The sequence below is a fragment of the Papio anubis genome, chromosome 14 (genome assembly GCF_008728515.1).
Source record: "Papio anubis isolate 15944 chromosome 14, Panubis1.0, whole genome shotgun sequence".
Classification (NCBI taxonomy): Eukaryota; Metazoa; Chordata; class Mammalia; order Primates; family Cercopithecidae; genus Papio; species Papio anubis.
In genome coordinates, this window is record NC_044989.1 from 80834242 (window position 1) to 80856533 (window position 22292).

A 22292-nucleotide genomic window follows, 5' to 3' on the forward strand; every position below is an offset into this window, starting at 1 on the left:
ATCCTGAAGGAGAAACGGGATTGATTAGTAGTAGATACTTGGAGCACTGTGTTGAAGTAGTATTTGAGCTCAGCATAAAAGAATGCAGTAATTGATTAATTATGTCTGGTGTGGGCATAGAAAGGAAGAGTTGTAGCATACTTGCCATTCCTGTCCTAGTTCATAGCTTTTGATCTTGTTCCTTATGAACAACTCTTCACCTTTTAATTATTTCTTATAAATGTATCTCTATTTATTTTCAACTTCCACTCATGCTTGAATCTCTGAATTAGTTTTCTGCCAGATCTTTTCTTTGCTGGCCACTTTTTTGTTTTTGGGTCAGTATCTGAGTTCCTTTTCTGTGTTCAGGGAATTTCTCGTGTTATGAATATCTGTATAAGAAATTTAAATGGCCAAAACACTGTTTTCAAAGAATACTTTCCTCCCGGCCGCTACCTCCTGTACTCTTTCAACTGGGTGAGGATGTATGTCCTAGAGTTCTAGTCTCTGTTTCACCCAGATGAAAATCAGGTCTGCCTAACATTTTGTATCAAAACCTATTGTCACAAAGACACAGGGTGTCTTAACATTTCTGAATTCTGCCCATTTTGTGAACTGATGGGTCAATCTTTCTGCTTAAATCAGCTAGAATTAGTTTCTGATGCTTGAGACTAAGAACTTGACAATAGATCTTCTAGGGAGGCATTCCTCAAACTTTATACTGTGGAAGGATCACCTAGGCATCTTAGTAAAATGCAGATTCTGGTTAAAAGAAGGTCTGGATGGGTCTTGCTTTTGCATTTCTAATAAGCTCCCAGGAAATGGCATGGTACTGGCCAGTGGCCCACACTTCAAGTAGAAAGGATCTAAGTAAGGGAAGGCAGAATTTGTAGGAAAATAAAAATTCTATTTTCAGGTTAAATTAGGGCAGGCCAACTACTGTAGCTAATAAACTTCAAAATGTACAAAGGCTCCAGACAACAGAATTACATTTCTTAATAATGTACAATACTGGGGCAGTAACAGAACACTAGGCAGTTCTCCTTCGCGTATGCAAGGACCTAAGTTTATTGGGAGGCAGGGAATGTCTTTTATCTTCAACTCAAAGCATCTCTATCTTTGGCCAGTGGGAGCCTCCTGTTATTCTGGCATGCCCCTGGGAGTCTTTGATAGTTCTTTGCTACCTGGCATGAAAAGATATTTCAAGCTTATTTGTACAATCTCGGCCTCAGAGTGCCTGGAATCAGCCCTTTCTCCATGAAGCTCTGTTTTGTTTTTTTTTTTTGCTTGTTTGTTTGTTTTTGTTTTCTGTTTTTGTAGTGTAAAGTTGTGTTTCAAGTTGTTGATCACTACTAGGCTAGCCATTATTTTCAGGCTTTTTCATTAGACAGAACTGAGAAAGTGTTTACAAGTGTGCGTATGTTTTCAATTTAAAATCTCATGTTTTCAAACGTTGGCAAGGATATGGAGAAAGGAAAGCTTTGAACATTGTTTGTGGGAATGTAAATTAGTACAATCATAGAAAACAGTATGGAAGTGCCTCAAAAAATAAAAAAATAGAACTACCATATTATCTAACAATCCCACTTCTGGGTAGAATCTGATGGAAATAAATCAATATCTAAAAGAGATATCTGCACCCCCATGTTTATTGCAGCATTATTTACAATAGCCAAGACATGGAATCAACCAAGTGTCCACTGATAGATAAATGGATAAAAAATGTGATAGACAGATAAATAGGTATATACACAATGGACTATTATTAACCATATAAAAATAGAAATCTTTTATATGTGACAACCTGGATGGACTTGGAGGGAATTGTGCTTAGTGAAATAAGCCAGATAGAGAAAGACAAATACTATATGGCATCACTTATATATGGAACCTAAAAACAAACAAACAAGAGGTGGAACTCACAGAAACAAAAAGTAAGCCAGTGGTTGCTAGGGGCTGGAGGTGGGGGTGGTGAAATGCTTGAAATGTTGGTCAAAGGGTACAAACTGTAAGTTATACAGTGAATAAGCTATGAGAATCTAATATACACCATGATGATTATCAAAAATACTGTGCTGTATGCTTGAAATTTGCTAAGAGAGTAGATCTTAAGTGTTCTCACCAATGAAAAAAAAAGGTAGCTATATGAGGGAATGAATATGTTAATTAACTCAATTGTAATTATTTCACAATATATATGTTTATAAAAAATGTATGTTTATCAAATCATCATATTATACACTTTAAATATATACATATTTATTTGTCAGTTATGCCTCAATAAATCTGAATCAAATCCTATGTGTTTCTACTGACATTTCTAATTCATATCTAGCATTGGAGAATTTTTCTTCAATTACTTTCTACCCTACCAACACTTCTGGTTAGCAAGGGCATAGGAAATGATGAATTAAAATTTCATAGTTAATCATTTTCTTTATTTTACCTTTAAACACAATAATGTTGGAATAACAATATTCATACTTCCCCTATAATTAAAATCACATAAAGTGCTTAAAATATTTTAGTATTTTCTATTCCCTTTCTCGTCCCCTTTTCACAATGTTGTAATATGTCTTTATTGTCAGAGTATACAAACATTCATACTATATTCTATCACTTTTTATGTTAATATTTTTCTAGTTATTTTAATTCTTAAAATTTAATTCTTAAAATAACTAGATAGGAAATGGTCATGAGAACAATATTCTGAGTTCTTGCGTTTTTATCAGATTTTCTATGCCTTATATCCTTGAAAGTCAGTTTTGCTAGTTATAAAATTCTTAGTTTACATTATCTTTCCTTGAGTATCTTAAAGACAATATTTTCCTTTGGCATAAATCTTTACTATTAAAAAGTCTGCTGATAATCTGTTTTTTCCTGTATAAATCATATGGTATATTTGTTGAATTGCAGATTTTTTCCTCTCATTTTTTCTTTGGAATTCAGTCATTTTACTGGAAAATATCTTGGTTGATAATTACGGGTCAGTCTTCTCAGGTACATAATACATTCTTTCAGATTGTAGGTTATTTGTTTAATTTCAAATTTTTTATTTTTCATTAACATATATATGTTTGTGGAGTACAGTGTGATATTTTGATATATGTATATATTATGAATAATTAAATTAAGCTAACATATTCATCACCTTACATACTTATTTTTGTGGTGAGAACATTAAAAACCCACCTTAGCAATTTAAAAATATACAGTATTAGAATACAGTTTCAATATATACATATATTCTGGAAAGTTTTCATTGATTACAATTTTTGGTATTCCTTCTGTTTTCTTGTTTTGATTTTCTTTTTTCATGGACCTTCTGGTAGCCCTGTATTGACTTTTCTTTGCCTATCTTCAATATTTGTCACATTTTCTCAAACGGTTTTTTAGCTCTTTAAAAATATTTTTTGGATTTAAAACTTTTCCTTACTTTATTTGTCTTATGGCATTTGTTGTGGTGTTTATTCATTCTTGTCTTTTTCAAATGATTTTCTTTTATTTATAATTCTTTCTTGAGTTTCATGACCTAATTCTTTAGTTTTTCTTATTCGAATTTGTCATGTTCTTCCATATTTTATATTATTTTTGTGATGTTTTTAATTTATTTGAAATGGTAGGTTACAGTTTTAATCTGTTTTATAAGCATATCCTTTTGGCATGCTTTCAGTATGCTTAGGGATAATATATTTCTTAATCTAATTTTTCTTATAATAACTTTGAATGATAATTTTAATTATCATTCAAAGTAATGATAATTTTAAGTTGCTCATTTTTGTGAACATTATCTTCCTGAAGGCTTAGAAAGAGGTTTGATGCAGATAGCTTTTCAAGTTCCCGGAGTTCTCACTTCTGTTATTTTTGTGTGGTATTAAAAAATGTTTGTCTGATTGTTGAGATAACCTGACTCTTCTTATCCCCCCTACTTTATCTCAACCTTCTCTTTCTTTTGTCTCTGTTGTCCCTGTCAAGTTCAATTTTGATTCCACTCTAAATATTTTTTCCTCCATTGTGGGACTGTTCTGGAAGACAGCCACTGCAGGTCAGTTTCAAGTATTCACTGTAGGATCTCCTTCAGACCTTTTGATCCTAGGCACTGCCATTTGTTAACTTATGACTGCAGACAAGTTATTTAACTTTTTAAAGTCCCAGCTTCTTCATTTGAAGAACTAGTATAAGAATCATTCCTATCTCATAGTTTGTGATAGGAATGAAATGATATAATATGCAAAGATTTTAGTTGAGTAAATGACACCTTATATATGAGCTCACCAATAACCAACATTATCCCAGGCAGTAATTTAATACACTTTGTCAAATGAGTATGTGGGAGATGTTAACTTTACATAGACTTTATTACATTATATATGGTAAAATGTCAAACACAATTCAGAGTTAAACCAAACTAAGTTATAAATACTTTCATGCATACTTTATGGTAATTAGTACAAAAAGGAATTGAGATTTGCTCCTAATTTTCCTTGTTCTGACCAATAACGAATGTGTGTGTGTCATCCTATCAAGAGATTCACTTGAATGCTCCTGGATAGGTATATTTGTTTGGAAAACATTCAGAGTGTTTATCATCTTCTCTTCTGTTTTTTTTTTATATACATCCCATATACATTCAGATAATTATGAACAAAACAGCACCAAGGTGATTTTTCAGGGACAGTTTCATTTTATTTTCATGCAGCTGCCCTGCTTTCTATTTTAACAATGTGGGAATGATGTATAATTATGCATTGTTAGAAGATTTGGGCTTGTTTATTCTCATTTATCTTGAAGAATAATTATAAGTATTTCTGGAACATAGCAACTATGTCATCATAGCACCTGGGCACAAACAGTTTTGAGATTGTTAGATGTTTCATGTTTCTGCTTCTATCTAACACAAACAATGGATCTAGAATGGGCAGGAGACTGCACAGTGGCAAAGTTTCAGGGTTTGCTTCAAAGTTTAGATCTTTATCCAATGTTCTCCCAACTTGTTGGTTGATGCCTAGATTTTTCCTTTTCAAAGAGCCTGAATTCTTCAACTGTGTCATGATTCAGAACATCCTGAAGGTTTGGGTCAATGAAAGATGAGAGAAGACCTTTGATGGGAGAGGGCCCATAGTGTATTGAGCAACAGGCGATTTATGTAACTTTCAGGTTGACATATAATATGTTTAATTCACACGCTTCCATCAGTCATTGGTTTTCCTTTAATAGTATAAGCTCTGGGGAAATTTTAAAAAGAAAATAGGAATATTATCTCCCTGGGTAATGAGAGCTCAAAAGCAGTTTAGAAAAAAATGGACAATTCTACTGTTTCTTAATTGTATGTCATTTTTTGTTTCTGTTTCAACTGTAGCTTCGGAAAGCAGTGATGGATCACATATCTGATTCTTTCTTGGAAACCAATGTTCCTTTGCTAGTTCTCATTGAGGCAGCAAAGAGTGGAAATGAAAAGGAAGTGAAAGAATATGCCCAGGTTTTCCGCGAGCATGCCAACAAACTGGTAGAGGTAAGTGTGGAGGGGCCTGAAGGCTAGAATTTACCGATGGGTTCAATCTCTGCATATGGCTGTTAGAATTTCACTTGAGAGCTATTCTGTTGTGTTTTTGGAGAAATAAGTCCTGGAATCATTCTTTCCTTTACTTTCTGATTAGTGTACCCCTTTTCCAAGGAGTCAAGCTATCAGTCATCTTTCTTTTGTCTATCTCACAACTCTAAGCATGCTCTGAAACATATTTGCCAATTTTCCTGAACAACAAGCAGGAGCTGAAACAAAAGAAGTAGAAGGGACACTCTGAAGTGCTGAATGCCAGCTTTGATTTGAGGGAGTAAATTAAAATTTCTAAATGGAGGCCTAGGACACTTCTCCCTTTTCTCCCTCTTCAAACCACTGTCCACTCCACCCAGTAGTGCCTAGATGCTGTCCACACTGGGAACTTGCAAAAAAAAAAAAAAATCACACCTGCCCCCAAAGAGACGTTTGAACTTTTGGTGGAAGATCTTGCAGCAGTACTAGGGTACGTTAAGCATTGTAAGTATATTTTACGTGTTAAAGGAATCTGTGGGAGTTGCTTTATAAATTCAAAATTTTACTGGGTAATATTGAAAAAAAATATTGTACAAAGTAAATGATAACTAGGCTGCCTAAATTTAGGAGCTGAATACCAACAGCCTGGCAAAGGTAGGATTAGTGATGTGGGGCTAAATATAATAGAAAATAGAGATGTTACAAAAGAAATATGTGTGCTAGAGAACAAGAGCCCAGGAGGGATGAGGATGGATCCTGGAAAATTTAGGGAATGGTTATTAGGGCCAGGTTAAAACTTTTACAGGCTCTGAGCACTTAATCCTACCACCACCACCACCACTGTGATGCATTCCCACTTTAATTGATAATAAAATAAAATCACTTAAAATGACAGAAGACTTAAATGCAAGCTGAAAGAAAAATAAGTTTTTTTTTTCCTCTGGATGGAAAAATTAAAATTCTCAGCAAGTTCATTAAATGTAAAATCATCTCTGCTTTTCTTGGAGTGGGTGATGGGGGTGGTATTTGATTTAGTTGCATCCTAAGCACCTGCTTAGTTTGCTCCTTGGTTAATCCAGCACTGCAGGTGCCTCGGGCTGAAGACACCCAGCCAACAGGAAGTCCTACGTCAAGCCTCTGCTTCTCTAGGATACAGGCTGAGCCATCACCCATGACAGCTGTCAGCAGGTTCTATGTGCAGAAACCTTGGCCACAGTAATGGAAGCTTTGAACTTCGTGCCGTAACCCCAATGTCTTGAGACAATACCAGCCTAGAGCTAAAACTAGGGTAATACTCACAATATCAAAGTAGTTTTTCTGGCTCTGTTCTCTCATACCAGGCAAGCCTTATATCACCGTTCACATTCCACCTACATGCTTGGAGAGTTCACTTAGCTATTTAGGGATCCAGAGTCTTGCCAAGGTTGACCTTGGAAGCTCTGACCATTTTCATGTTTTGAGAAGGGGAAGGCAGAGAAGAGAAGGAGGAGGATATGGGTACAGAAGGAGGGGAAGAAAGAGGAGGAGGAAAAAAAAAATGCTGATGGGTGCTACAAACCTTTAAATATTCACATGTAATAAAATAATGTTAGCATATAAATATACCATCCCATCTATATAATTACAGCATTTACAAGATAACTGCAGAGTTTACCGAAAATATTAATTGATGGTGTGTTGTAGACACTGTGGATGAAGAATGGGACATGGATTTCAAGTTGTGTGATAAACATCTACTTTCAGTCCTTTTAGTGTCTTTACTTCATTTGCAGGACATATTTGAAGTTCAGACTTAACATCTTGTGTAAATATGAGACTGGGGCCAAAGACTCGGCTTTTTCCACTCACTCTCCTTTCTCCTGTGACAGGCCCTGGACACATCCACCATTTCCCCTTATCCTGTCTTTAGCTTCCATTGTAGGTAAATCCGTTCACTACCTGTGATTCTTGATCCTCAACTTGTGACAGAAGCTGAAAGCTTAGATTACTTGCAGCTCCACATTTCAGAAAATTGCACTTTGCCTCCATCAGGTATTCCCTTCATTTCCCATGGATTGTCACTGTGGCCAGCAGCATTTTAATGTCTTGATGCCTAGGAGATACAGGGGCTAGTTTGTGGACTGGCCTCTGATTGATTAGGGAGTAACTGAAATATACAAATTTGCATATATACAAAAAAAAAAAAAAACACCAAACTTGAAGCACTGAGCCGAGTGTTAGCCTTTTTCTAGTTTTGAAAAGTGTGTGGATATGGGCACCTTTCTTAGTTTCTGTGTCTGTAATATGAAAAAGTTGGTTTGTATATTGATTTTATATCCATTGAACTTGATAAATTCAGTTAATAATTCTAAAATTTTGACAATTTCCTTTTGGATTTTCTATGTACATAGTCATGTGCCTGCAAATTATGACTATTATATTAGTCTGTTCTCATGCTGCTAATAAAGACATATAATATGCAAGACTGGGTAATTTATAAATGAAAGAAGTTTAATTGACTCACAGTTCCACATATGTGGGGAGGCCTCATAATCATGGCGGAAGGCAAAGGAGGAGGAAAGACATGTCTTACGTGGTGGCAGGCAAGAGAACTTGTACAGGGGATCTCCCCCTTAAAAAACCATCAGATCTCATGAGATGTATTCACTACCAGGAGAACAGTATGGGGAAACCACCCCCATGATTCAGTTATCTCCACCTGGCACCACCCTTGACACGTGGAGATTATTACAGTTCAAGGTGAGATTTGGATAGGAACACAGCCAAATCATGTAAGTGTATTTCTTCTTTCCCAATACTTACAGTTTGTTTTTTTTTCCTTGCATTATAGTACTAGCTAGGACCTACAGTACAATATTGTGGTGATAAATATTTTGTGATTTCTGGATCTTAGTGGGGAAATTTCAGTTCTTTACCATTAATTATATTGTTCGCTCTACATTTCTTTTAGATATCTTAATTAGGTCAAGCTAGTTCTATTACCTATTTGCCAAAAGACTTTAAAAAAATTATGAGTAAGTATAGGCTTGTATCAAATGCTTTTTCTGCAGATGTTGAGATGATTTTCTCATCTCCTTTATTCTCTTTCAGAGGTATTGGTATCAAAGTTATGCTTTCCCTTAAAAAATGAATTGTAAATGTTTCCTTCTTTCTATTTTCTTGGAAGTGAATGTGTTAAGATGAGCCTCATTTATTTTTTAAATGTTTGGTAGAATTCACTGATAAAATAATGTGAGTGTGAGGATTTGAAGAAAGGTTTACAATCATATGAGTATTTACATTGTTTAATTTATTTTAAGATCAGCTTTGTTAATTTGCCTTCTAGGAATTTGTCATTTCATTTAATTTTCTAATTTACTGGCATAAAATTGTCCATAATACATATGTATTTTTTGTTAGATGTATAAGGATCTGCAGTACTGTTTCTTTTTTCCCCACTCCTCATTTAACTAATTAATATTTTCTCTTTTTTCCTTGATTAGTTTTGCAAGTAGTTTATCAATTTTAAAAATAAGCTTTCAGCTTTATAGATTTGTTTGTATTCTATTTTATTTATTTCTGCTCTCTTCTTCATAGTTCTTTCTTTTTTCTGCTTTCTTCCAGTAAAACTTACTTCTTCTTTTCTAACTCATTGGAATGGATAATCATGTCATTAATTTCTTACCTTTCTTATTTTAGTGCTGTACGCATTTAAGGATATAAATTTCCCTCTAATCTGTGCTTAAGTCTGGTTATTTTCTACTGCCCTAATTTTAAATTCACTTATTCATGTGTGTCCAATATACTTAAAACTTATATATTGAGTTCAATTTTTTTAAATTTCTAGTTGATTTTTTTTTAAAGGGACTCCAGTTCTCTAGTAAAATTTATTATCAAGTCATCTCCTTTTAAAAAAAGATTAATCACAGTTATTTCAAAAGGCTAAGCCAAAGAACTGCAATGTTTGGGTCAGTTTTATTTTTGTTTCTGGGCGGCTCCACAGATAGCAGCCCCCAACACATCCAAAATCCACAGGCATGTTAACACTGATGATGCAACACACCCACCAAGAGGGTCCAGACAGGTTTATTGCTCATGCAGTGGGACTTCAGGGACAGCAGAGCAGGCACCCATGCCAGTTCATAATGGTTCAAACAAAGAGAAGAATAAGTGGGTTTAGTTTTTATCATGTTGGGGCATGTGGCTGGGGTCAGGATTTCTATGTGACAGCCAGGATTTTAGTGGTTTGAATTTCCCAATAGCAATAAAAAGGTGTCCCTCTTATCAGTTTGCCCATTTCGGGGACAAAAGGGAAATGGGGGAAGGGTAGGACTGACTTAAAAACTGTCAGCAAACGTTCTTTTTTTTTTTTTTTTTTTTTTTTTTTTTTTTTTTTTTTTGAGATGGAGTCTCGCACTGTTGCCAGGCTGGAGTGCAGTGGCGTGATCTCTGCTCACTGCAACCTCCGCCTCCCGGGTTCAAGCAATTCTCCTGCCTCAGCCTCCCAAGTAGCTGGGATTACAGGTGCTTGCCAACATGCCCAGCTAGTTTTTTGTATTTTTAGTAGAGACAGGGTTTCACTATATTGGCTAGGCTGGTCTCAAACTCCTGACCTCGTGATCCGCCTTCCTCGGCCTCCCAGAGGTCTGGAATTACAGGCATGAACAACGGCACCTGGCCCAGCAAACAATCAAAATAGACTAGGACTGTTCATTACAGTTCATCCTTAATGTCTGACTGATGACTGGAATGTGCCATGTTTTATTGAATTTAGACATGTTTAAGTGAACTATTATGGGACTCTATGAGGCTTTGAAAATGGAGACAGACTTTATTGCCTGTCCATTTTTATTAATTTTTCTTGTGATTGTGTTTTTTAATATGCTGGGTGATATTGGATTGAATGGCAAACATTTGTGTGGACAAATATAGAGGGTCTGGATAATGTGTTCTCCTTCCAGAGAGGATTCACCCTATTTTCTGTTGGGCAGCAGAGAGGCAAACCATCTCATTGCAATCAAAGATTAAAGTGACTTGAACCTAGGTTGTAGCACTTCTAAAGTTAAGCTTACCTTTCTTTCACCACAGTCCTGAAGGATAATCTTCCAGGGTGGCCAACTGAGGATCAGACGTGTCACCTCATTTGTGAATCACAAACCCCAATTTTTGTTTTTTTAACACCACAAGACTAAGTTTGCTTTGCCTTGCTTTTTGGACAGTCTCAATTTGCTTCTTGCCTCTTGCTATTTGTAACTTAATTGACTGTCAAACGCCTTGCGGAAAAGCTGGGGATGAAGCGCCAAGCTCACTTCTTTGAACCTCTCTTCTCTATGGGATCTTAAGTCCGAGTTGGCTGCCTCAGCGGGGCTGTGCTCAGCTCCATTTTTTGCCTCCTCAGCCCTATGAGATTGCTGAAAACTCCAAGGAATTCTCTTCCTCTCAACAGCGACCTTCTTTCTGACTTCTCAGATTCTCTTTCAACACTAAGAATTAGCAAATCCCAGCGAGGGTGACTGGAGTGACAGGCGGAAGGTTAGGCTCCCCTCAATGAGCCGCTCTTTTTGATGTAGTTTAAGTTTTGACATCTTTGGCAGCTCTCCTGTGCTTTCAAGTAAATTGCTTTTATTGTGTATTTCTAGTGGTTCTCAGCAGGTGAGTGGGTCACTTGTAGGCTACTCTATCATGTGAAGAAGTGCAAATTCCTGAGAGGGCTCATTTAGATAAGTTTATGGTGTTTTGTTGTTGTTGTTTTTGTTGTTAGTATTTTTAGTCAGATATCTTTTTATCCAGTGGAAATTTTGGGACTTACATACCTCAAATAAATGAATAAATCAATAAATACAGTTCTGACTGAACTGAAATAACAAGCTTGGAGGTCTGTCTATTTCCTACAATTCCCTCACTTAATGCCCTTTCTCCTCGTTAAGCACAACCTCCAATCCTTCCCAGGGCAACTTTGATCTCTGTTTGAAAACTTCTGATGAATCTCTACATTTCCATTAATCACATAAGAATCATTCATAAATACGTGAAATAATCAATCTATGAATCACTGATTCATAGATTTAGTCCTTCAGCATTTTTCTTGAGTTTAATGATAGTATATTCAGTTTGCTATCTATGTTTTTTTCCTTATATTTGTGTACCATTTTTTCCCAGTTTGATGTTCATAAAAATGGAGTCTATGAAGTGATTTGACCCTTTCACAACCTACAGAAGTTGTGAACCTTAGAAAAATCCTCAACAAGGACAGTTTTAGTGTATAGAAATGTTCATAGGAAAAAATAATATGGGTTTTCATAATTGCTTTAACAAGTGAAATTTTGAGAAGTTTTTTGTTCTTGTTTTTGTTTTCCTCCACAATATTTATAACATTTAATAAAATTTGGGGAAATTTCCACCAGGGTGTGTTGACTAGAATTTGACAGGTCAACTGTGATGTAAAGTCACTATAGGAAGTATAATCTCTAGCACTAGATAAAATAATTATTAGTAATTTTCTCTCACCTTCAGAATCATGCCCTTCTAAAGATTAGCTAAGGACTTTAGGGTGGGGTCGACCCTGAGCTGATCCAGAAACACCTGTTATACCTCACGTCTAAGCCTTCCAGAGAAATGGAGTGCAAATTATGGCAACTCAGCCGCAAAGCAGTTTGGTCAGGGCTGGGTGGAGTGGATGTAAATTGGACACAAAATATGCATCACCACAATGAAAATAAAAGCTAATCTTGAAAATGAGATGTGAGATCAATATTTGGGCCTCTGAACTTGTTTTATTCCTTCTATTTCTTGCCTGCTCAGTCAACCTGCCTGGTTTCTCTTCTCCCCCATCTCTATCATGCACTCCTGAGTGCAAGGCATACATTCTATTGTGCAGGCAACTGCAGTGGCCTCCCCACAGGCCTCTTTCATCTGCCTGGCCCTCTACAATCCCTTCTGCACAGAGCAGTCAGAGTGAATTTTTAAAAATGCAAATAAAATCATATAATTTCCCTGCCTGAGGCCATTCAGAGCCTTCCTCTTTTTATCAGGTTAAAGACCAACATTGTAAAGAAGCTTACGTGGCTTTCAGGATTTGACCTTCTCTTCAGTCTTCGGGCTCACCTTCCTGTCCCCTCCTTCCCCCCGCCCCCCAACAAGGAATCAGCCACACCTGCCATCTTTTGCTTGTTAAATGTGCCAGGCTCCCTCCCATCCTAGACCTAAGCTTGTGTTGTTCGTTTCCGGATGCATTCCCCACTCTATCCTTTCCTCTAGTTTCTAGGCATTGTTCAGCTTTCAGCCTGAACATCCTGGCCCCAGGTGGAATCAGTTCCCTGTGTCTTTCACTTTCATGACATCCCATTTACTTTAGGATTGTACCCATTCAGCTCTACAACTGTATGCTAGTTCTTCTGCTGGTTTACCAATTTCTTTAGGAAAGAGACCATGTCTAATTTAATCCTAACTACAACCCAGCTCCTAGCCAAGCACCTAGCATATAGCAGGTATTCAAGAAAGACATGGTACTTAAAAAGGAATAAAGTAATAAATGTAGCCAGTGATGTTGCCAGCTTTTGGGCCCCTGAGGTAATATATTTCAATAGCACAGTTGTAGGATCATACAGGTCACCTTGGAGATCAGCAGTAAAGAGGCCTTGTACCTTTTTAATTGTCTAATTTACTACCAAGAAGGAATTTCAAATATGTGAAGAACTAATGTGAAGAAATATTATTTGTACCAAGTAGAAAACACCTGCTCTTTGCTACTAGGATCCCTGAGGAGTCGAATTAACTCTCTCAAGGGGCTCCTGAAGTTGTGTCCCTAACTCCACTATCATTCCTTTCCTGTCCGCTGCCTGACAAGTGTGCTTCTGCTCTCATCCTCAGCTAGTGGATGTGAAAGAGGGAGCCAGTTCTATCTGACAAAGTAAAGTACAGCACTGAAGCCATAGCAATGATGAGTTAGACAAGGGAATCTCAATTCTCTCCTTCATCCTCTTGGCTTAGTTACTCCTGATAGCAGTGCCCCATGAAGGATGAGAAGCTATATCTACTGGAAATGCAGGGCTTGGAAGTCAGAGTCAAACCCTAATATTCAGAATCACTAATGTGATCATCCATCAGTTCAGTACCAGAGTGCCTTCCTTTCACCCTTGAGTAAATTGCTCTTCTCAATTAATCCCTACACTTGCACAATGCTGCATTCAGCAATATTTCCTGAGAGGCCCATGTGCTGATGCTGGTCCAGTTGCTGGCAACGTAACCGTGAACAAATCAGAGGAAGTTCCCGCTTTCATGGGACATGCATTCTCTTGGGAAAGATAAGAAAGGGAGAGGTAAGTGTATACTATGTAAGGCAGAACTATGTGCTGTAGCACAAAATTAAACAGAGTAGGATGATAAAGAATGAAGGAGGAGAGCATATGAGGTCGAGAAAGGCTTCCCTTCTAAGATGACTATTAAATAGAGATGTGAAGGGAATGGAAGAACATTCCAGACTGTGAAAAAAACAAGTCCAGAGACCCCAGGGCAGCAGTGTGCTTTGCATGTTTGGTGGAGAACAAAGAAACCAGTGTGACTAGAGCCAAGAGTGAGAGGAAAAATTACAGAGATGAAATTGAGAGCTGGGTATAAAGATTTTGTATTTTACTCAGATATTGAGTTCATTGGAAGGTTTTGAACAAAGGCATGACATAATCTGACTTCCATTTTTAAAAGTTCACAGTGCTGCTTGATGGAAAATATATCATAGAGTAATAGAAAGCAAAGAAAGAAGAATATGTAAAATAATATTGCAATAGTCCAGCAAGTGATTAATACTATGACTAGAAGAGAGGCAAGGTCAGTGGGAAGACGTGGCTCGATTTTCCTGTAGTTTCAAGGTTGAGCTGAAATACTGGATTTGTGGTGTGTGAGACAGAGAATACTCTGGGATGAATCCATGTTTTGACATAATCAGTTGAAACTTTAATAAAACATAGCCTACAAACTCAGGCTGTTTCTCAGTTGGCTCTGGCTTCAGTTGTTTGATAGATATGGTCCTAAAACCCCTACACAGATGTCCTGGGTTTAAATAAATGTAAGATTTTTGTATTTTCCAGGGCCTTGTTTCAAACTATGAACTAAAAAGAAAATCAAGAAAAATTTCACCAAAAACTACATTGATGATGATCATGTCCCTGCACTTCAGCCTGGGTGACAGAGTGAGACTCTATCTAAAAAAAAAAAAAAAAAAACAAAAACAAAAAAACATAACAACAACAACAAAAAAACTACATTGATGGAATTGGACTTGGACCTCCATGACCTCCATGCATTTTTTGAAGACAAACCCAATATTCTCATACCCATTTTTCTCCTTGCTGCTTTCCCCAATCCAGCTAATAATATTTGAACTAGAACTGAGTTACTAAAGTTTCTCTAATCAATTGAGCCATAGCAAGCCTGTAAATAATAATACTCTGTAAGAGCTATTTTGTTCAGCTCACACATGTTAAACTTACAGTACATTTTATTTTGTCATTTAAAAAGTATATGTTCCAGTACTACTCTCCTCCATAAATTCCCCAATTCTTAAACCCTACTGTATTTTGTAAGGTTTTCTGTAATATACAATAAAGCATTGCAGAAAAGTTCAAGGGCCCACCTTAGGCTCTTAAGTATTTAGATATAAGGCTAGGGTTTTAAAAGTAACTCTTTCTTACCTTATTTAATGCTTCTGACAACCTTACGAAGTGGCCATTATTTTTTACTTCAAATAACAGATGAGAAACCTGAGGTTTTAAGAAGTTTAATAATTGACCCAATGTCACATAGCTAGAAAGAGGCAGAATCCATGCATGAACCCAAGTATCCCAGACTCCAGAGACCACATTCTTAGCCACTGTGCCACACTGCCCCCAGGCTCCTATCCAAGGTATCTGTACAGCCTAAAGTCTGATACTTCATGTAATTATTTAGTACAGTTTCTGGCCCCAAAGTAATTGTTTAAAGATGTTAGCTGCTGATGTTGGTGTTATTGTACAGGCATTAAGTTTCATATCTCTGAAATCACATTTTAGAGAACAGCTTTATTTTACTGCACATACCCTGAAAGTAATGCATATTACTGCAGAAGAATTCTTATATGCTAATGGAATAGATCATGCAAACTGCTTTCAGGTACTGGTATTGGACAGGAAAGTAAGCTCACCCACTAGCTTCATGAATCTTCACCTGCACAGCTTGCATCATTCATAGCTGTTCAAATTACTAAATGCCACAGATTTTCAAGCTTGCTTGCAAGTTGGTGGAGTCCAAGGATATTCAGCATTTTTATGTCAAAGGTCTATTGAAGTGCTTGAGTTAACTATGCACATAATGTAAATACTACCAGGTAACATTTCAATCTTTACACCATAGTCAAACTATAAAGTGTAGGGCCATGATTATGAAATCAATTTTTCTCATATGTAAGAGGAATCAACTATTAGTTTCCATGAAAACTTTCTAATGGACTCAAATATCTAAATAAAATACAAAATCTTTACACCCAGCCCTCAATTTCGTCTCTGTAATTTTTCACTGGCATTTAGATAAAAGCAAACCATACCATATCTAAACCTCCAAATTATATTCCAATAGGTGAATTAAATACCCTTACAAAGAAACATCCAGAAAATAGAGGGCAATTAACTATGTTGTCCGTAACTAAGGAGGAGAAAGAGAATCAACACTTAGCTTGTTCCCTGTGCTAGATACTATGGTAATGTTCACACATTATCTCTTCTAATCCTCTAAGGAAGTGCTTTAATAGTTAATATCATAATTTTGCAGATGAGAAACGTCAGGCTCAAGGAAACTAAAAGTAGCCTGACCAAAGTCACTAAATGATGGATGAGTGACAGAACCAAATGAATTCAAATGCCCTGGGTCCATGTTCTTTCTCCTGTTCTATACGCTTGCTATACCTGTAGCGATTCATATTTATAAATATTAACCTTGTACATTCCTTACCTGCTTACCCTCACCATAATAAAATCATAAGCCAGCATACTGGTAAAATTGTTTAGTCTACTCTCCAAAGTTGAGGAAGAGTGCTGTGATGTATTAGAAAGATCCCCAGGAAACTGGCATCTGGACTTTAATAGTGTTGTTGCCACATCAGACATTTGTGTTTCATGTTGCTTCTGCAGACAGGTAGAAAATACTTGGTCTTTTGTTATACTAATTAGTTTTGCTGTTTCATCATCTAAGTAGGGAGTTTCTATTCTTTGCATGTGTGTATATACATATATGTATGTTTTTTCTTGTATTTTGTGTTTTCTGCAACTGTTGAAAGGTGTGTATATATTATTCAGCTACCTCAGAAAAGTTATAACCTTATATTGTTAAGATCAGACACCTTCAATGCAAAAACAAAAATATCACGCCCCAGTAAAAATGATGTGGTATGTAAGAGCAAGAAGTGTTTTAATTGCCCAGGAAAAAAACTTATTCGATAGTCATGTGTTCAAATTCTTCTAGCTTGAAGGGATTTTTAATGTCACAGAGCCTTCTAGAAGCCTGAAGCCATAGCTGGAGAGAGATAATATATTGGGACATTGCTTTTTAGAACCAAAAATGAGTTTTCAGGTTTCTTTGACTCCATTAGTTTTAGAAGGAGGTGGAGTTCAACCTCACAAAGCCTGCCCGAGGCTCAGTGGGTATGTACTTTAACCCTTACCTTAAAAGACAACATTGGGTCCTTCGGACCTGATGACTGGAGTTTCTTTGATGTGTAATGATTTACCCCTACTGTTGTGTGTGTGGACAGATCACTTTAATTCTCTGACCCTCAGATTTTGCATCTGGCTTAGCACTATTTAGGTGCCGCCTATCTTTGATACTTTACAATTCTAAGGACCTTTCCCAATTTCAGATTCTAGGAAAAGGGAAGACATGTTCTCAGGTGCATTTGTGGTTGAATCTTGAATTTTGGGGTTACAAGGAGAATATGTCATTACAGTGGTTTCCCAGGTGACCTCACACTCTGGTGAACGAGGAGCTGAAGCTTGGAGTACAGCTCGTAGCTGAGCTGTTCTAAACCAAAAACTGACCAGCAATATGGAACCCATCACTCCTTATTGTATTCCCATAACTTAGGACTATGACTGATCCAATGTCTGAAACACAGGTTTGAGTAACTCTTAATCAGCTTGGCCATTATGTAAGTAGAAGCCAAAGAGGGAATACAGGTCCGTGCCTGTCACACATAAAAATCTACACCTTAGCTAAGTAACATTCTGTTATTAACTGAGACCATTTGTTTATAAAAATTCAAAGCTTCCACTTTTTGTTTTGTTTCTTTTTCTTTTTCTGTAGGCACATTAGTGCCTGTTGGTAAAAGCCGATAACTGTGAGTGGCCACAGTGCCCAGGGTTGGCAGGTGGTGTGGCATTCTTTTTGTTTTTTAGTTTTAATAATATATTTAACACAGTATAACCAAAATATTATTTCAACATGAAATTAATATAAAAATTACTAGATATTTTACTTTCTTTTTTCATCCTCAATCTTTAAATTCTAGAGTGTATATTTTGCTTACAGTACAGCAGGCCCTTGAATAACATCGTTTTGCTTATTAGCACACGCTTTTCAGGTCTCCAGAAACATTCTCTGTCCCTCAAAGCCACTCCAGTATGTGTGAGTATGGGGGCATGTGTGTTAGACACATACATGCATTCTTTGATCTAAAGAACAAATATTTTTTAATCATATGTAAAATACAACATGAGCATCTTTTTGGGAAAAAAATTGATTTTAATTGACCTTAATGTAGAAATGTAAGTAAATACTGTTTGTAATGCAAATGCACCTTTTGAAAATTTCCCCACTACTACTTCCCACCAGATTGCTGCCTTTGGCTGCTCCTATTTAGACATTCTGGAGCTGCCACAGAGTGTGAATTTCACACATCCAAGGTGCCTGGGAATTGAGTCAATATTTTCACATAATACCAGTGGCCACCGAAATATAGTTACTTACTTAGACTGACAGGTTGTTATTTTTTATCTTAAAACAATAGAACCCTCATGATTTATCTTCTCTAAATCTTTTCTTGGAAGATCAAAAGAACAAACATGCCCTTCCAAATCTGTAAATTATCCCAACCAAATGATTTTCTTACCAAGCTGATATGAGGGGAATCCCAGACACATGGGCTCTGTCACCTTCCCTCACCCACATGCATTTTCTTACTATTTTATTACTTCATTTGTTTTGAAAAGAGTGGTTTATAACTTAATTTTAGAATACAAGGTAGTTTGATGGTAAAGCCTGTAATGTATCTTTAAAAATGCATTTCAGGCTGCCTGTATGAGGGAAGGTGCTCAGCTTTTCTGTAAAAATGTCATGACAGTTTCTGCACAGAGACTGGAGACTTGGAGAATGTTAACAGCAGTGGGGCAGTAGAGTACTTTATGGATCAATAGTTTTGCAAACTAAAAATAGGCTGTGATTGGACCTATCCCAACACAACACTCAGCTAAAGAGGCTGTTTTCATCCCCACAATCAAGTATCTCAAAAAGTCAAGTCTTTTCAAGTAGGTGACTTCAAGTATCTCTGTTACATAGAGCTTTAAAAAACCTAATTTGCAATTTACATCCAAATTGGCACACTTTTCCTCTGCCTATTCTGTAAACACGATACCAGCCAGGTGTTTGTCTCCATCCTGGCTGGCCAACATCTTAGCCTCATACCCGTCTGAGGAAGGGGCTCAGGTGGGAACCCCGCCATCCCAGTGCCTACTGTGGAGGGCGAATCATACCCCTCCAGGTAAGGTTCACAGCCCAAAAAGCCAAAGCCAAACACACAAATAATGGGCCAGTCAGGAATTAAAGCAGGCCCCATTCTTGCAGAGGACATGGGAAACACAGCTAGAAACAGTGCAGGAGGAGAGATTCAGGCTGTGGCAGCAGGGTCAAAAGTTCAGACAAGCAGAACAAGGAAGACTAGAGAGTTCATATATTGGAGGAAAGTGGGAAAGGAAAGGGAAAGCAGGGAATCTGGTTGCCTCTGCTCACAGCTCTTCCTGATGCAGCTCTAATTTGTAAGTTAAACTCTCGCTGTTTTTCTGCCCTTGAATTTTGCCTTGAGGACCATTTTCCTCTCTCAGTGACTTCATAGACTCTGTCTGACCTTTCTTATTTCTCCCCATGGTCCTCCTGTCACCAGAAACCTTTCAAACGGTTATTCTGTATGCTTGTAGATTCTAGTGCCTTGCTACAAATATGGGTTATATTATTGCCCATTATTTCTCCTGATTGTTTTCAGGGGGAAAAACATCTAATATCCAGTGAATTCTCTTGGTTTGATTTTTGCCTGGAAATTTGAAAGTAACAATTACTTTTCTCAAGATGAAAACAATTCAACCTTTGTCCCAATTGCTTAACTAGAATTGTGGAAGAAAGGCTTTTGCTCAAATACTATTAATAAACGGCTGCCTCAGAATTCTGAAGACTTTCTCACGGTCAAAAAAATGCTAATGACATGTGTGCAAGTGATTTTCTTGCCTGATAAGAGTTCAAGTGTACATCCACAACAAAAAACATCAAAGCTAATATTTCTTTAGCCTATCTTGGAGAACTTTAGTGTGAAATGACAATTTCCATGACAAGTTTTCTTAGAAATGAAGAGAGGTTTTCATTTGCACATAGTTGCTCCTAATTTTCTATTTATATCTTCTACGATAACTTTCAAAGCAGTGAATGTTCTGTTTTGCTCAAAAACATTTATAATTTTGCAGAAACTTAATGTACTCGTAGTTGTTCTGGTGGTGTACTTTTAATTGCTTTTCATTCTGGAAAACTATGGTTGATGATCATAACTTCGAAGGAACTGATGATCTCTACTTTGATTGTCGTCATTGTTGTCTCTTTCTTTCTGTCCTTTTTTTTTTTTTTTTTTTTGAGCCAGGGTTTCACTCTGTCACTCAGGCTATAGTGCGGTGGTGTGACATGATCATGGCTCATTGCAGCCTTGGCTTTCTGGGCTTAGGTGATCCTTTCTGGGTAGCTGGGACTGCATGGCTAATTTTTTGTGTTTTTTAATAGAAACAGAGTTTTGCCATGTTGCCTAGGCTGGTCTGGAACTCCTGGGCTCAAGTGATCTGCCCACCTCAGCCTCCCAAAGTGTTGGGATTACAGGCGTGAGCCACCACACCTGGCCTCCTTTCCTCTACTTTGAATGAATTTTTTTTTTTCTTGGGTAGAGATTATGGAAATCAAAGTACTTAAGGAGTAAAATAAGATTATTGTGTATCAGGGTTTCTCAACCTCCTCACTACTGACATTTTAGTCCTGATAATTCTTTGCTGTGAGGGTTTGTCCTGTGTGTTATAGGATGTTTAGTAGCATCTCTGGTCTCTACCCACTAGAAGCCAGGAACACTTCCCTCTAATTGCAATAATCGAAAATGATCCAGATATTGTCAGAGACTTCCTGGGGGACAAAATCGTCCCTGGTTGAGAATCACTTCTCTATAATCTTTAAATAAATATGCATATTAAGAGTTAAATTATGTACGCTCAGTGCCCTATACCTACATCAGTTCATTTGCAACACACATCGTTTGATATGAATGCAGTCAGCAGATAACACAAGAAATAGGTGAAGGTTTGTTTCCTAATTAAAATTATCTCTGAAATTACCATTACTCAAAATTCTCATCAGTTTCTCTCCTCACAGTAATTTGGTGAAAACCTCTTGTCACAATTTTTTTTCTCTCTGTGATCTTACTGCTGCTTATAATCTCACTATTTAAAAAAATGCCCTAGTATTCTGAAGCTACTTCCAGAAGGGGACATTTTACTGTTGTTCAAGTAGTAATACCTAATTAGGATTCTCTCACTGATTTCTTTTTAATTAAGGCAGCCAGCTTAAAATAAGGCTCTAATGAAAGAGGACAGGAACAGGTAGGTAGAGAATATGTTGGAGAAGATGTGTATAAAGAAGACACTGGAAGATGGCAAAGCCCATTGCATTCATATCACCCATAAAGTTTAGGACCAGTTATTAAATGCGACCACAGAGCAGACATAGTGCATACTTCATAAGCGCTTATTAGCTGAGGGTTAAATTCGGAGTGGAATTCTCTGGATAGGCCTCTGATCAATCTACCTTTAGTTTTACTTTCCATTAATCTCTTTTCAAAAAGGAAAATAAATCTTTCATACAGTTAGCATCTTTCCTTAGTGCCCTGACATATTGCATACTTGCTACCTCTGAGCCTTAGCTCCTGCAATTCATTGAGCCAGGAATTTCTCTCCCAATTCTCTGCCTAGTGATCTGCTTTATTTTTTAAATGAAAAGATAGTAAGAATGCAGGATATTTCTAAGCAGTTACTGGAAACTATGTGCTCTAGTAAATAAGCCCTATCCTAAGTGAGGACAATACACAGAGGCAGGGAGATCATGTTTATCCCTAGAGTCATGGCCATCGACATTAGTGGCTTCACTCCCAACCTCTGAAGACAGGCCAGTGTTTGCAGATGAGTGTGTCCAAGTATATCAAGGGACAGACACTGCTATCCAGGTCATGAGTATGCTGGTTACAGAAAGCAAAAGATCTCATTGTTCTAACTGTGTCCCTTGGCAGCACTGGCCGTACCTGGGAGCTTGTTGGAAATGTAGACTCTTGGGTCTGCATTTTAACAGGATTCATAGGTCATTTCTATAATATTCAAGTTTGTGAAGCTCTGGCATAAGAAACATTCTCCAGAATATCTTCCCATGAGATGCTCTGGGAGGGTGGAGGTGGGGGAAACAACAACAATGGGGGTTTGGGGAAGGATGGGTTCAAATA

General features: G+C 37.1%; 1 protein-coding gene across 9 annotated transcripts in view; it reads left to right on the top strand.

Moving 5' to 3' along the window:
• The window catches only part of CTNNA2 (catenin alpha 2), a 1322067-nt gene that overhangs the window by 1087604 nt on the left and 212171 nt on the right, over positions 1-22292 (top strand). For all 9 annotated transcript variants that reach the window (XM_021925274.2, XM_021925278.2, XM_021925277.2 and 6 more), the window contains one exon: positions 5339-5491. In XM_021925274.2, the coding sequence (XP_021780966.1) occupies positions 5339-5491 (153 nt within the window). The remainder of the gene's footprint in view (positions 1-5338; positions 5492-22292) is intronic.